This window comes from Melitaea cinxia, chromosome 6, assembly GCF_905220565.1.
Source record: "Melitaea cinxia chromosome 6, ilMelCinx1.1, whole genome shotgun sequence".
Lineage (NCBI taxonomy): Eukaryota > Metazoa > Arthropoda > Insecta > Lepidoptera > Nymphalidae > Melitaea > Melitaea cinxia.
The window spans coordinates 8401076-8417145 of NC_059399.1; the positions used below are offsets into that span (position 1 = coordinate 8401076).

At 33.7% G+C, this 16070-nt stretch overlaps 2 protein-coding genes across 2 annotated transcripts in view; one reads left to right on the forward strand and one right to left on the reverse strand.

The window, feature by feature from the left end:
• The first annotated feature begins 287 nt into the window (after positions 1–287).
• LOC123654550 (synapsin) overlaps positions 288–16070 on the forward strand; it is a 68140-nt gene continuing 52357 nt past the window's right edge. Inside the window, exons 1-8 of the mRNA XM_045590449.1 lie at positions 288–306; positions 784–910; positions 2265–2401; positions 3420–3626; positions 4909–5069; positions 9964–10049; positions 10266–10392; positions 11785–11889. Of these exons, the coding sequence (XP_045446405.1) occupies positions 288–306; positions 784–910; positions 2265–2401; positions 3420–3626; positions 4909–5069; positions 9964–10049; positions 10266–10392; positions 11785–11889 (969 nt within the window). The remainder of the gene's footprint in view (positions 307–783; positions 911–2264; positions 2402–3419; positions 3627–4908; positions 5070–9963; positions 10050–10265; positions 10393–11784; positions 11890–16070) is intronic.
• LOC123654317 (tissue inhibitor of metalloproteinase) overlaps positions 11984–16070 on the reverse strand; it is a 40130-nt gene continuing 36043 nt past the window's right edge. The window contains exons 3-7 of the mRNA XM_045590228.1: positions 15779–15861; positions 15568–15676; positions 15121–15242; positions 12994–13112; positions 11984–12625 (exon numbers count right to left, since the gene is read on the reverse strand). Of these exons, the coding sequence (XP_045446184.1) occupies positions 12568–12625; positions 12994–13112; positions 15121–15242; positions 15568–15676; positions 15779–15861 (491 nt within the window). The 3' untranslated portion in view covers positions 11984–12567. The remainder of the gene's footprint in view (positions 12626–12993; positions 13113–15120; positions 15243–15567; positions 15677–15778; positions 15862–16070) is intronic.

Genomic DNA, 16070 nt, shown 5'->3' on the forward strand with positions numbered 1-16070 from the left:
ACTCAAAAAGTGGTTGTTAGATCTCAAATTAATTTTAATGGGACCAAATGACACACACCACCTTTCGATTAAAATTTTTTTTGTCGAAATCGGTCTATCAAAAGTCAAAAGTCGTCAAAAGTTCTGATGTAACATACTTAAAAAACAATATGGTTGAATTGAGAACCTCCTCCTTTTTTGGAAGTCGGTTAATAAAGTAAATAAGGAAAAAAAATCATCAGTAATTTATTTTTATTTGAATTTAAATTTAAATTGTGGTACAATATTTTATGATGATTTTATATAAAATGTTTTATATAATAATAGGTTATATATCATGAGATAGCTGTGCCCGCGACTTCGTCTGCGTGGAATTTAACAAAATGGTTACTATTTAGTTCGCAGAGTTATTAAAAAATCTAAAATAAAAGTAGCCTAAATTACTCCCTTTTACATCAGCTATCTGCCAGCGAAAGTCCTGTCAAAATCGGTCCAACTGTTTCAGAGATTAGCCGGAACAAACAGACGGAAAGACAGACTAAAATTATAAAAAGATGTTATTTTAGTATATGTACCGTGTATACATACATATGAATTTAGTAAAAAGCGGTTATTTTAATATTACAAACAGACACTCCAATTTTATTTATTTGTATAGAATATCAACTATCATGAATATCTTTACGAAATTTTATTTTTTTCAATAATACATTATTTCTTACAGGAAATAATTTTAACTTGGTTTATTTTGTTGAAACCGGTAATAATGAAGTATTAAGCAAATAATAAATATCCTTGTACTAGGAGCGGTCAAAATAGATCGTTCAGGGTGCCCTGGAATCTGTGGCCCGCAGGCCGCGACCACATCAACCCTGTCTTTCTCAAGCTTCCGGAATTCATTCACTTCCAATGTCAATTACCTGAAAAGAAGGTAAGTTTCGTGTTTATAAAATGATCCAGGTATCATCAAGGGAGTCATTAATTTCATCAGAGGCATTTACAGAGGTCGTACTTTACAGCCAAAAGCAATTTTACACAAATCTTAATAAGGCATAATTTGGGTCTCGAGAAATGACTCATTCGAGCCGTCATTTCGTCTTTTGTTTAAAATTTGACGATGTTTTGTTAATGCTTTGTACCCTTGATATTTTTCGTTTTTTGCACGATTCAAAGCACAATTATGTTTTTTACATTATTGTTATCCTTTATATTTTGTAATCATTTATTGTACTACAGATGTTTAGTAAATTTTAAAATGTAAATTAAACGGAAATAAATAATATGCATTTGAAAAATAGTTGATTTATAAAGATTTCTTAAATCGTGCTGCTCTGAAAGTGAATGTATTTTTCAATTGTGATTACTTACCATCATTCATCATCAGATTAGATTTAACTTTATGGTAACAACTGATTCATAATATCGAGAAACAATTTTGTTTTATTTGTAAAGATTAATTTAATATGTAATACTTATATAAAATAAGATATAACTTTATACTTTACGAATATTAAGTTTATCTACTGTGATCTACTTAAGTTTAATCAGTAATATTTTAATTAATTTTTTTTTATAAATTTGAGAAAAATTAGTTTACTGTGATTTTTTATGGCTGGATTATCAAGTGTACTGCACGCTTGATAATGCTTTCACCATCAGCTTAGATCCTGTGCCCCAAATAACGTAACTATTAAGAAATCACATCCAACTCCATTCCTATCCATTAGTTCTTCTGTTACATGAAGTGTGATTTCTAGATAGTTATGATATACCTTTCGATTCCTTGTACCGCATACCGTGTAGCACTCTTAAACTCTCGATGATCAACAAACGCCCTAGCGCTCCCGACGTGGTTATTTTGATGTATTAAATAAATATTCTTTCATCAGTGCATGGCGCTTAATTCCCCGTCTTTGACGTCATTTTTTTTTCCAATTATACAGTTCTCAATGAAATTATATAGTGCGTTAGTCTTTATTTGCATTTGCTTTAAATAAAATAATTAAATATAATAATATATCTGTGGTCTGTGAAATATAATAAAAATGAAATGAATGTATATATATGGATGTTTTAAACTTTGATTTGATATGAAATTATTATTTTGCAAAATTCATAATTTGAGAACATACCCTCTTATTTTAATAACTAGAGTCGTTTAAATTTAATAAAAAATCAGACAGACTCATTGGTTAGTAGATATATAAGAGAGAGGGCGTGGGTGGCTACATTGTGTGTGTCGGTTTCGTTTCCCCGCCCGTCCCTGTCCCGGCGGTGGCGCGTAGCTCAGCGGAGGCGTTGCGTAGATTCAGCTCGGGGGACCTGCAGTCCGAGTGTGATGAAGGCGAGGTGGACCCCTACACCGGCCGGCCGGCCACCACCAGCCAGCCGAAACCACAGAATCAGAGGCCAGTTTCGCAGGGTAAGAAAGTTTTATGATACGTATTACGAGTATAACTAAGGCATATTGTACGCCTCCAAGGAGGCTGTGCTTTACTCTCACAAAATGAAAAATATGGGAAGCGTTTACTTTTAAGCCTCTATATTTTTACTATTACAATTCATACCAACCTGATATTAAATACAAAATTTTATATAGACTACACATACAATTACAAATTAAATGTTTTATAAATACTATTACAGTAAAAATAATTAATTTAATAAATATTATGTTAGACGTCAAGAATTTGATGTACGGATGCGCAAAAGAACGCAAGATCCACTTGTATCGACGAAATAAGCTGGTTTTCAAAAGTCAGGAAATATTGACTAAGAAGCCTATTGGATATGGAGGCTGAAAAATTCTTCAATTTATTACAATAAATATTTTTAGTTTCTACCATTATAAAATATCGTGTGACGTGAATGGGTCAGAGAAATGTGTGTATTCGCAAGATCCAAATTAACTAATCGAACTTAAAATCGTTGTATGGTCGATCATTAGTTCCTAAATAAGCTACAAGCGGGCGCTGCTAAGTATAAGCTGCAAACAATAGTTTAAAAAGGATCGCATGGAGGCGTGCACTTTTGGATTTTCCAAATATTTTTATTTTTTAATAAATATGCAAATCATTAATTTCTACCTGACATTTTCCAAATTATGCAAGTACTTTAGACTAGATTAGATTTAGTAATTACTGTCTGACCCCTGCATCGTAGTACCTAACCCTGAGAAAGCAACGAATACGAGTATTAATAATTTAATATGTAATAACAACCGAGACTAACACTTTTAATTGCTCTTTTTGCTTTTTTGGGGTGACTAAAAAAGATAAGCGCTTAAATTGTTTATATAACAAACAACACATACAAGTTGTAAACAGCGCCACAATAATTACCCGTAAAATTTAGTAGTTCCACCACTAATAGTAGTCTATAGAAATTCACGACACTAATGTCATGAAAATTTGTGATCATTTCAACTTATGCTTGTTTAGCGACGGGCGGTAGCATCGGTAGTGGATCAGTACCACCAGCTCCTAGCGCTGGAAGCGCAGGAGCTAGTGGAGACTTATCCTTGAACCTTCGCGGCGGGTCTCGAGGCACCTCTGCTCCTTCTTCACCCGCTAAGTCAAGAGAATCGCTGCTGCAACGCGTACAATCTCTCACAGGCGCTGCACGTGACCAGGGAGCTAACTTGTTGGGTATACAGAGACACTAAAATAATATTTACTTATTTGACAAATTTCCTACAACAAATCTCGGTAAAGCTTTAGATTAGGTAAAACCGAATTTCGGGACCGTGGGGGGATGGGGGGGGGAGAGGGTGGGGAACGCTACCCCTGGTACCACTGTCACACCTCGGAACCCCATGGTTATGGAGATATCCATGGTTAAAGTTTTGAGGTTAGAAGAAGAATTTCGAAAGTTAGAGGAACGCTTGGCTCCGGCGCTGCGGGAAGTGCAGCCCTTCCGCCCTTGCGTGCGAAAGCACGCTCACTCATGCTCCGTTCCGCAGCAGAGGCTGGTCGCCTTCGGCGACCAGCCTCAGCCGCTCCTCTACGCATTCGTTCGCGCGCTTTCGCACGGCGGGCGAGGGCTGCCCTCCCTCCGCGCCTCCGCGGCACAAAAAAAAACACTCTAGGGGTAGGACAGACCAAGACCACGTGGACAGTGGGGTGCTCCGATTCGGTTTTGGGTATTTTTCGAATTTCTAAACCTATATTCTAGCACGCAATGTTACTAATTTTATTAGAATATTATGTCTGACGCGTTATTTTGTTTAAAAATGTCGATTTGTCAGTCGTTAAGCGTCAGTTCGTATCGTTTGTTGATCTTGCAATCGAGATCGTTTTTACGTAAATTTGTTCGAAAATAAAATGTGAAAGTTGGTGAATGGAGCATATGAGTGCACTTCCCGCTGCACCGGAGTTAAGGTGGAGTCAGACACGGAGCTCTAAGGTATTGTAATATCTCTGAATCACGTAAAGTTAACCCCACAACTTCAAACACGATATCTTCGAAACCAGGGGGTTTACGCGAAACGCACACTACGGGGGGCTAAAAAACCCACCCTCCCCACCACCCTTTACCCTCCCACCCCATTTCACCTCATAAATTGGAGGCCACTTAACTAACAAATGACCAATTCTTCTTCTAACCTCAAAACTTTAACCATCGATATCTCCATAACCATGGGGTTAAGAGGTGTGATAGTGGTACCAGGGGTAGTGTTCCCCACCCTCCCCTCCCCCATCCCCCCACGGTCCCGAAATTCGGTTTTACCTAATCTAGATCTTAGCCCAAATCTCTTCTTAGAGGTGTGTTTGTAAAATATAAAATATCGACATGTGATCAAAGCAATTAAATTTAAAAAACGAACTTTTAAATATTAACGTTTTTAGAATGTCTTGACATTTTCCCATATACATGTATATAGGTCACTGTGAACTTGTTTTATAAGTTATTTTATTACTTTTGAAACAGGAAGCGTGACATCTGTAGCATCGGTAGGACGTGGCTACAACCGCGACCGTTGCGTTACCCTGTTAGTTGTCGACGATCAAAACACCGACTGGTCAAAGTATTTCCGTGGACGACGCTTGCCCGGTGAATGGGATATTCGCGTTGAACAAGCTGAATTCCGTGTAAGTAATAAGCAAGCCATACGAGTAGGTACATTAATCACAGCGCGAGGGTTAAGTTAGAGTGGGTTTAGTTTCTTAGTTGAGTTTGTGGATTTTGAGCTAAACGCATACTAGGAAATTGTTGTTAATCCTAATCATTTACAAAATATAACAAATTGTATATAGTATTTATCATCAGACTTTCAGGCTTACACTGAGCATTAATGACAAGCTACTTAGCACGCCTTAAAACCGCATAATGGGTGAAAGTTATGTTATAGCTTGAAAGATTTATTGCGCACGTATTTACTATTATCTAACACACGCTAGCCTGAGCTAATTTTTGCTGCCTTCTTTATTCGACTAATTTAGCCCTGATCAAATGATAACAATTCAGCGATATATTATAAATTATACGTTTGAATGGTTCATAACTTTTTATCGTTCATAATCTAAAGTGCCGTGTTGATTGATGTATTTGCCTCTCCCACATTGAAATGATTATAGATATAGTAGGAATTGTAATAGTAGTTAACTATGTTAAATATAACTATTTTGTAACATTCTTCATAATAAGCGCATTCTACGCTACGAAGTCATAAATCGATACCTTCTTTTAACTAGTGTTTATTTTCGATAAATATTAGGTTTCTTTACATGCGTCATGTTATTATTAGTTACCAATCGATTACTTTATATGACATTACGTTTACGTATCTGTGTTGTATAATTGAAACCAAACAAGTACGATTCAATCAACAATCCTATCGTAGTCATTTCCAGTATCATGTAATAACAACAAAATACTTATTATTAATATAAAATTTAACTGAGGTAGAGCATAGCAGGGAATATCCTGCTCAAATCTGGAGCAATCTAAAATATATAATACTGTTTTCAAGCAGTGTTTCGTTCCTGTGGTGATTAAGGTAACCAGAGGTTAGAGGTAGGGTTCGTAATGCGCTTGCGATGCTTCTGTGATGCAGGCGTCTATAAGCTACGGTAATCACTTACCATCAGATGAGCCGTACGCTTGTTTGCCGACTTAGTTGTATAAATATATATATTATAAAATTTTAGACATACATAAGATCTATTTTTTGTAATATAGTTCCAGTTAAAGCATAAATGAAAGTAAGTGTACCATTGTAATTTATTAAAAAAATGCGACTCATTTTTGCAGGCAATATTGTTAGACCATATTCATACTTCTGAGCAATTTCTTTTTTTCACTTCGTTAAAATATAAAATGATGATATTTAAATTGTATTGGTATTTACAGTTTAATACAAGTACAATACAATAGGTGCGTGTGATAAGTGTATGTATGTACTGCATACTGTATTTTACTATCTTCGTTTCATTGAGTTATTACATGGTCATTAAACGTTAAATTTCAGTAGCACATCAGGAATAACCATCACTTTCCATAACAATTATTAGTCCCATGCCAATCATTTATTAACATGGTTTTATAAATGCATTATCCTATCTAAAAGTGACTAATGTTTTATTGTCAGTAAAATATGTAAACGCGAGCGTATAAATGTTATTAAACTAACATTTCCTATACTCGTAGTACATAGGTATGTATACATGTAGATGTGCGGATACACGGAACACGTTGGCATTAAACAGATTTATTTATTTGTTTGGTCTACCCATATCAATAAAATCATAAATAAATAAACTTTTTCTTGACTTACATTTGAAATATTATTTTGTCTAAGAAAATTATGTAAATTTATTTACAAAAAGCTCTAATTCTTTTCTTTTTTTTTTTGGAGTTCGTATCACAAATTCACGATTAAAGTCACGTATTTTTAGAAACTTAATCCATGGTAAAGATTTTGTTGTACATATTATATGTTGATACTAAATTAGATCTTTGTTACTAGTCATTATAGGTGCTTAGAAATGATTCAGGTCTCACTCTATAACTATTGTAATTTAATATAGCACTATTAAAATAAAAAAAAAATTGACAAGTTGGCATTAAGATTATCTCTGATTTTTGTACATTTTTTTCTTTTTTAAAGTTACTTGTCAATTCACAATAATACTTTTTAGCAAATCAGCTCTGGAGAAAGAATGTTTTTCTTGCTGCGTATTGCGCTGCCTAAATAGTCAAAAAGAGTCAGATTTGTAATGGAGGTTATCATATCATCGTACAATGTTTAACACTAAATGCTTAACATATGTAACATGCTCATTTTTCTATTTTTATAATCTCAGCCGTATAATAAAAATACATTATCTGTATCGTATCTACATGTCACGATTCCAGATATATAGCTCTTTACGCATAGCGGAGTTTTAATAATAGGGTTTCGTTGGCACCCTAAAAGTATTGTTGATTTAGGTACGAAACCCTAAAACTGTTAAAGTTTAATTTGCTACGTGTTAAAAAATTGCTTGCTGGGTTAGAGAGACACCCACAACTCCTAACACGAGACACAAGAGAGAGAGTAAAAAAAAATCCTACAGAAACTTAATCTTCTTTTTCAACAACTCACAAAATCAACTTACACTTCAGCAAAGCTTAAACCTATAAGAACTACAATGACTCACCCACACTCAGATCTTAAGACGGCGAGAGAATCCAACCCAAAAAAGAAAAGAGCAAAAAGGGCCGCAAACACTCGCCCTGAGGCTTATATACAGCCAACCCAGCGCGTCGCGACACTACTACCCCCTAAGGTGAACCGCGACGTAATACAATACGAGGGTATTCCAAAATTAAATCAGTCGCCTAGAAAAAGTAAATAGCAACGCCAATGCACAACTGCGCTATTATACATCAGCAGGAACGAAACCAGGCGCTATTAAAAATATATGCTACAAATTAGATACAAAATTGGATGTATTATTTATATTAATGTAATCATTTACAATACGCGATGATTACTCAAGTGGCTCCCGATTCGTCTTCGCAGGAATACCCACGTACTTACTCTACTCTACTGTGTTCTTTTTAATCCTAATGCCCCTCATTACCTCAAAGAACGGCTTACGTTTCTTTGCGATTCCCATGAACGTTCCCTTAGATCTGAATCCAATTTGTTTCTGAAAATTCCTCCCCATTCTACTTCCTTTTACTCCAATTCCTTTACTCTTAATGCTGTCCGTCTGTGGAATTCTCTTCCGCTTTCAATAAGACAAGCACCAACGCAAGCTTGTTTAAAGCAACGCCTTAAAAAGCATTATACGTCGCTCATTAAGTCACAACTGTCGTGATTTGTAGTTTATATGTATGTATATATTTATATATGTTTATGTATATATGTATACGTATGTATATGTGTTTTATACATTATATACTAAAATCTTTACTTATTTATATATAAGTTTTTTATATTTATGTAAGTCTATCATATCGTAGTTTATTCTACGTATGTCTGATAATGCCTCGTATTTTTAGTTACCTTATTTAGTATTGATTTTTCCTCCTTAATATGTGCACACTTCTAACCGCTGCTACTGTATCGTGTCCAGTACCCAAAGGTTATCTGGAAGAAATCGCTATTTAGCGATAAGATCGCCTTTGTACATCTTATATTGTATCTTTCTTTATATGCGTCAGTATTTTAGTGTACATTAAGAATAAATAAATAAATAAATAGATAATTATTACGTAAACATAGTTAAACATTTAGGTACAAAAAATGATATTAATTGAGATATAATTATACCTATCTGTTATAAGTATCACGTGGGTTTGACCAAATCCAAATGAGATCATACTAAATAAAATACTTAAAGCTAGAAGTGTTAAATACTGTCAAATCAAACTAAGTATTATGGATGACAAATAATAAACTTAGTACCTTGGGTGACCGAGCTTAGCTCGGTATTCTTAGTAAATCGTGTTTTTTGGAAATCATATTTAAGTACAAATTACATATTTAAAAAATATGAATAATTTTTTGTTTTACCGACAATAATAAAAAATATAAATAAAAATAAAAAATCAAAATAAAAAAAAAATAACTAAAAAATAATAATGATAAAATATGAAAATAATATTTTTTGATTTTACATACATTATTAAAATAAAAAATAAGGAGTGTAATTAGAAAAAGAAAAGAAAATATGATAATTGAACTGGATATTGAATGAATTGATCCGTGGTGTTTTCGGTCGATCGCGACAGGCCGAATTCCCACCTGAGCTATTACAACTTTATTGACAAGTGCGAAATTTACTTTCGTATTCTAACGATATTGTAGCCATTTTTTCACTGTCTAAGAACTGGGATAAAACGACATTTTCTAAAAATGAATCGTAGCTAGATTTATTTATCTCCCCCGAAACCCCCGCATACTAAATTTCATAAAAATCGTTGGAGCCGTTTCCGAGATTCAGATTATATATATACATATATACAAGAATTGCTTGTTTAATAGTATAAGATTAGAAAGGTAACGTAATCGCATACCATCAGGTGAGCCGTACGCTTGTTTGCTGATCTAGTTGTGCATAAAAGAAATAACTTCATTTGAACAGGACATATAAGAAAAATCTATTTCGGATTTTATCTTACTAACTGGTACAATATTCATAAAGATGTTTTCAAAGTTGTTTAGAAAATAAGGAATTTGTATATCTGAAAGTGATGTTTAAAGAACATAGCTACTAATTCAAATTTTGGTTTAGCTATGACTTATATTATTTTTTTTCTCTCGTCGTCCTTATAGATTTGTGGTCACTCTTGTCCCGGGTTCCGTGGTATTCTGTCTGTCTGTCTGTCACCTATAACTTGCTTATATACCACCACTCATTATTTCACCTTACCTTCGCAGACAACATCTACTAGCAAATCAGGAAGCGTTAATCTCCACTAATCCGGAGAGTATCAATACTGTGTCAAACAATAAAAAATTAAAGAAATTATTGAAATAATATTATCCCGCAGGAATTGTCTGTGACGGCGAGTTCCGACGGCGCTAATGTGTCTATGTCGGTTTACCGCAGCGGAACGAAAGTAACCCGTTGCTTTAAGTAAGTAAATATATAGCCATGCATTATATAATTTGACGCTTAAGCATTATCTGCTTGACCATTGATAGCTTATAGTAAAAACAAAAGTATATTTACTTAGAGAAAACTAAAAACGAAAAAAAAAAATAGCTACTCTTGCATATCATTTTGTTCTGTAAATGTTAATCCGAAAAATATGCAGGAAATCATTTTTACGTTTGAAAAAATTTGAACTAGGCCGGACTTCGTGCTGGTGAGACAAAACGTGCGAGACGCCGGCGCTGACCACCGTGCACTGCTTCTGGGACTTAAGTTCGGCGGAGTGCCTTCTATTAACAGTCTTAATTCAATCTATCATTTCCAGGTAAGAAATTAAAATAATAGAGCAGACTAATATATACACTATCGTTTTTTTATACTTGTACATTTACAATTTGTTGAGATTTATGCCGCTGTGGCAGATTAACATATTTCCGTTATCAGAAAAACGAAGGGTGCATATACTATTAATACATATCTGACGCGGTCTAGTACCTATTTCTTTGTGACTGACTACACGTTCGACTAGCTCGTTAGCCGTCGTATCGTTAGCGCGGGTTGCGGGTTCGATCCCGCCTGTAACTGTGTGTTAAACATTTGTATTTATATATTTATAGTTATATGTAATATTTGTATGTATATTTATCAAAAAAAGCATTTAGCTATATCAGCCGGATGTTGCCTATAACACAAGCATTAAGTTTCTTACCATAGGAACAAACGACCGTGTGTGTATGTTATAAAAAGGAAAAGAAAAGAACGTTCTCCCCAACGCTAGAATATAATACATCATATAATCTATTTTGTCTATAGCATCTAATCTTCTCAATCCAATAGGTCCCCACAACTTTCGAATAAATTAAAATTTAGCTTTCTTGCCTCCACTACCATAATGTATTTGTTTTTCTTAATAACTGATATTTTAAGTTAGGTACGAAACTTACTTTTAAAATTAAAAGTCCTGATATTATACTTACTTTAAATGTGCAGCCCTATTATTTACCACAAGAATTTAATAAAACGAGTAAGTAAGTCGAGTTATAAATCAGGCGCTATAATGGTTGTAGTTGATATTGTTAAAAGTAGAAAAAATAACCAAATTTACATAGTGATAAATTGCAGTGCTCCCTGGGGCAAGGTAAAAATGTCAGAGCCACGACCACTGAGTTCTTATGTAAACGAGTTTGTTAGAAGTGCTGACAAATGACCAAGTTTTTGTGTTCCCTCTACAAAAATGTCTACTTTGTTTTATTAGAAATTATATAATCGTCAATAAGTATGTTGTTTATAAAACATTTTAAAAAAATTTTTTACACATTTCGTTACAAATAATTAAGTTTTATTTCATTTGTTATTGCGAGTAAATAATTTTATATTCTAACACCATGAGTATTACAGCCTTTCTGGTATAGTGTGACACAGTGGTAAAGTTCAATAAAACCAACGGTAGGAGATACGATTCTCGCTCTGAACAGATATTTGCATTTGCAGAAATATTTATTTCTGCTATGCTTGTAGTCCTCCTAATCAGTCTCCTAAAAGTGCTTCGGAAAAGATTAACGTCTATCTAACCAGATATATGTTGCTGTCGTAAGTATATGATGACGACTGTTATTCTACTCACAACTCTTATCCTATACTGACAGTTCTTTGGCCAGCGGTAGGAAGCTACTTCTGTTTAGTTCATATGCTAAAATAGACATTTATTTTTTGTAAGGACCGGCCATGGGTGTTTGGACATTTGCTGCAACTGCAACGGCGTCTCGGCAGAGAAAACTTTCCTTTGATAGAGCAAACCTACTACCATAACCACACAGACATGGTAAGTTTAAATTTTAAAAATGTATGTAGTATAAAACGCGCGATAAAATAACGCTACTTAAAATTATTGCTATGTTATCGTAAAAGGCGTTGAATGAACAGTATTTTGGTTTCAAGTCTTTATTTTAATTACTTACATCACTATTTTTTGTTAATTTACAATATTTAACTTAAATATAAATATAACTTAAATAAATAATACAAAATAACATCAAATTTACTTTTGTCAATGAGACAAAACAACAATTTAGAACCGCCAAAATATTTTAAAAGAATAACAATTGGTAATGATTCACAGTAAATTCGTCACTAAAGTCTTACGTAGTCATAATTTCGTCGAATCGCGTAACAATCTCTCACAAAATCATAGCCATACACTTGCTGCCTGATTTGGGTCTTAGTTATTTTGTTAGACATCACCATGACTAGCCGGAACGTTAATCATTCAACTTTGAAACAATTTATACACAAACACTCTGTTACTGTGTGTAATTAACCACAATTACGAGAACTAACCTAAAGGCGTGTTAGGATAAAGATTTTGGCTTAGTAACTCATTGCGTTTCTACAAATTATTATTAGTAACAGTTTAAGGTAACCGGAAAATCTATGGATTCGATTCAAATATACAAATGTTTAATACGATTTATGTTTACGTTTGATCGAGTCGTTTGATGAATCAAGTCATTGTGCTGTTGAAGTGTTGTTTCTGCAGACATCTCGTGAGAGCCGGGGCCCTGGAACATAAAACATTGTTGAATCGATTGATAACCACCGAAGCACCGCGCGAAACATCAAAGAGCTTTATATTTAGGATCGTAAAGAACATGAACTCTGCTCTATAATGAAGTTGCACAGTTTCATGTAGATAATTTACCTTTTATTTGCTCTTTGTCGCATAATGTAAACCATTTACAATAACAAGGTAACAGCGTATACTTGATTTTATATTAAGGCGAATATTATATTTTAAATACTAGAAAGTTTTTATTTTCAACATAAATTAAAAAGCAAACTTTCAATAGTAGAGGCGTTTTCTCCGTCATTTCGCCGCTTTTTACGTGACTTCGCGCATAAAGTTTGTTATTAGAACATTGTAAGTCACCTGGTCCAACGGCAGCGCCGTTCGCGGTCGTGCAGGCAGATGCCGTGTCGGTCGTAGCATTCGTCGTAGCCCGTCACGCAAGTGTTAGGCGACTTCGTACTGCGTCGGTTTACGTGAACCTGCAAAAACACAGTTTTTACATTACTGTAGCTGCAATCGCTGTAATTTATACGAAATGTATTAAAATAAAAAATAAGCTACATTTTATCTATAAATTATAATAAGTAAATTTAATTATGACTAGATCGTTTTTCTATTAAATTGCTTAGTGATGTTAATTTTAATTGGTTTTAAATGTTAATGTTTTAAGTTTTTACGAAATTAACTTTTTACTGTACGTCTGGTACAGATAAGAACTATTAGCGACTTATTTAATTTATACAAAAAAAAAAGTGGAATCAGAGTCCGTGCAGTGGGTTTTTTGTTATACAACTAAGTCAGCAACCAAGCCTTACGATTACCGTAGCTTATAGACGTCTGTAACATTACAATTATCGCAAGCGCGTTGCCGACCCAATCCCCGCAGGAGCTCTGGTCACCTTACTTACCACAGAACCACAATACTGCTTGAGAGCAGTATTATTTAGATGAGATCTTCTGTAGGATCGAGGTACTACCCCAGTCGGGCTGCTCCAGATTTTGAGCAGGATGTTTCCTGCTGTGCCCTACCTCAGTTAAGTCTTTAATATTGTAGACACATATAATGTGTAATATTTTCAATATATTTTAAGTATGCTTTTGTTTAATACCTTAAGTAGAGAACACAAGCCTAAAGTTAAAATCAAACAATGGAAGCACGTAATGTGAGCAAGGCAGAGGGCCGAACAAGGCCTTATTTTATTTAAAAGTTGTATAAACGGAAGGAAAACGTGCCTCGTTTACTTAAAAACTTTACAAAATATTGTCTACGCTAAACATATATAGCATTAACTCTTAAGTAAATCTAATAAGCTTAGTAGAGTTAAGCGTCGCCTGTTACGTTCATGCTTTTTACGGGCTCTTTCTTTCCCATGGTGCACTTGTAAAACATTCACATTTAAAAAATTCTAAACACGTTTTAGTTTTCGTGTCGTAACTTATTATATCTAATAAAGTTGTCTGCATTTGAAAAACATTGTTGTCCTTCGATGTGTGAGAATTTTAAGATAAACAAATACAACATTAGCGGCTAGCCCGTTGGCGCAGTTTGTAGTTACCCTGCTTTCTGTTCCGCGGGTATCGGGTTCGATTCCCGCCTTAGTATGGGCGTAATGTTTGTATTTATATATTTATATATGTATTTATTCTATGTATCAAAAAATAATATATTGAGCTTTAACAGTCGGCTGTTACCTATAACAAGCATTAAATTCTTTCCGTATGAACAGACGGACTGTGTGTATACTATAAGATATTACATTATTATTATTATTTTAAAATGGTGATGGATCTATCAACAAAATCTCCACTTTTCTATCTGTCTTTATACTTTCACACCATACTAAAATTATAATACAAATTTAGATGCGGTTTTATGTGTTTGTGTTTATAGGATGTAGATTATAGGTATATCTAGACACTGACACGAAGTTTAGTGGTTAAATGAGTAATTAATAATACGTCTAACTTAAAATTCCTTGTAGTCAAGTATATAATAAATAAAATCATAATCACAATATAAATATCATATAAATCCTACAAATAACGTCATGTAATAAAACTGTAATTTTTTTTCAAAAACAGTTTTTCGTCTTATTTTTGCTCTTATGACTTGCACTCCCACAAAGCCTTACACAAAGCAGGCCTAACTTAACAATTTTTATAGCGTAAACTAAGCTTCTTCAAAATTTAATTTGCCAATATCTGAGTGAAGCTTCTTCTTGAATTGGCAAATCCTTCAGGGAGCCAAAGTAAAAGAAGAAGTAGTTTTTTGTCCTTGTTGTAAACAATAATTCTTAAGGATACGGTACTATTGTTTAACATACTGTAAGTATAATATAATAATATTAAAAATTAAATTATTCATTAATGTTGTATATCGCTAATATCGATTATTAAATTCCCAAACAAAGATCTTTTCATAGTGAAAAAAGTTCCAAATGACCATTGTTTAAAAATACTATACGACTATATTATTATATCGCCTACCTTGCACGTGCAGCCTTGTTTATAGAGCAGTCTGAATCCTTTCCGTTGTCGTGGAGTAACTTCGCGCCATTTACTGACGTAACCGCAGAGGTGTATGTGTGCCTGCAGGTGCACGATGCGGCCTAAAAGTTTTAGCTGTATTTATAAACTATATCATCAGAAATATAAATAGATAATTAAGCGGCATAGCTACTTAAATTGTGTTTGAAAATTAATAAAAGTTGAGGTAAAAATGTACAGAAGTATAAATATTTTCAATATGGGCTACAATTTTTGAGGTTTCGATTTTCAAAAATCCCTCTTATCTCAGTTATATTAGAAAAAATGTATGTAAAATATTACGTATCTAGTCAAAGTTGAATCGGTACACATATACTTCAATCAAGTAACAAGCTATCCTTATAAATAATTAGATTGAAAATTCTATTACAACTTACAACTGCTTACCTGTTATGATATATGTTTCTCGAGGCTGAAGTGCGACTCCACACAAGGAATCTTGTGAAGGCGTTAATATTCGCCCAGCTTTAAGCGCTAATGCTGCCTTCGGGGTTGCCTATAAAATAAATGTTCAATTTGTAACAAAAGCAGGTATTGATAAAGTACTGGTTAGGCCAATATTTTATGTCATTACTTAAATATATGCTAAATGACTTACTTTAAAAACATTTCTGATTTTAACTTTGTACGCATCATAGAAATCACTTCCCTTGAATAATTTCTGTACTCTACCAACGATCACTGAAATAAAATAGGAAAAGGATTATTGTTATAGAATATATAACTTATTTAGTTACAAACATAATTTTTATTTAACAATTTTTCTTATAATGGAACGTGTTAATAGAAACACATCTAGTAGTGGTGGTCTAGAGTGTAGTAATTAAAAGTTTTAACTTAATAATGTTAAAACTTTTAATTTAAATTAATTATGGTCGAAATTCGACCTC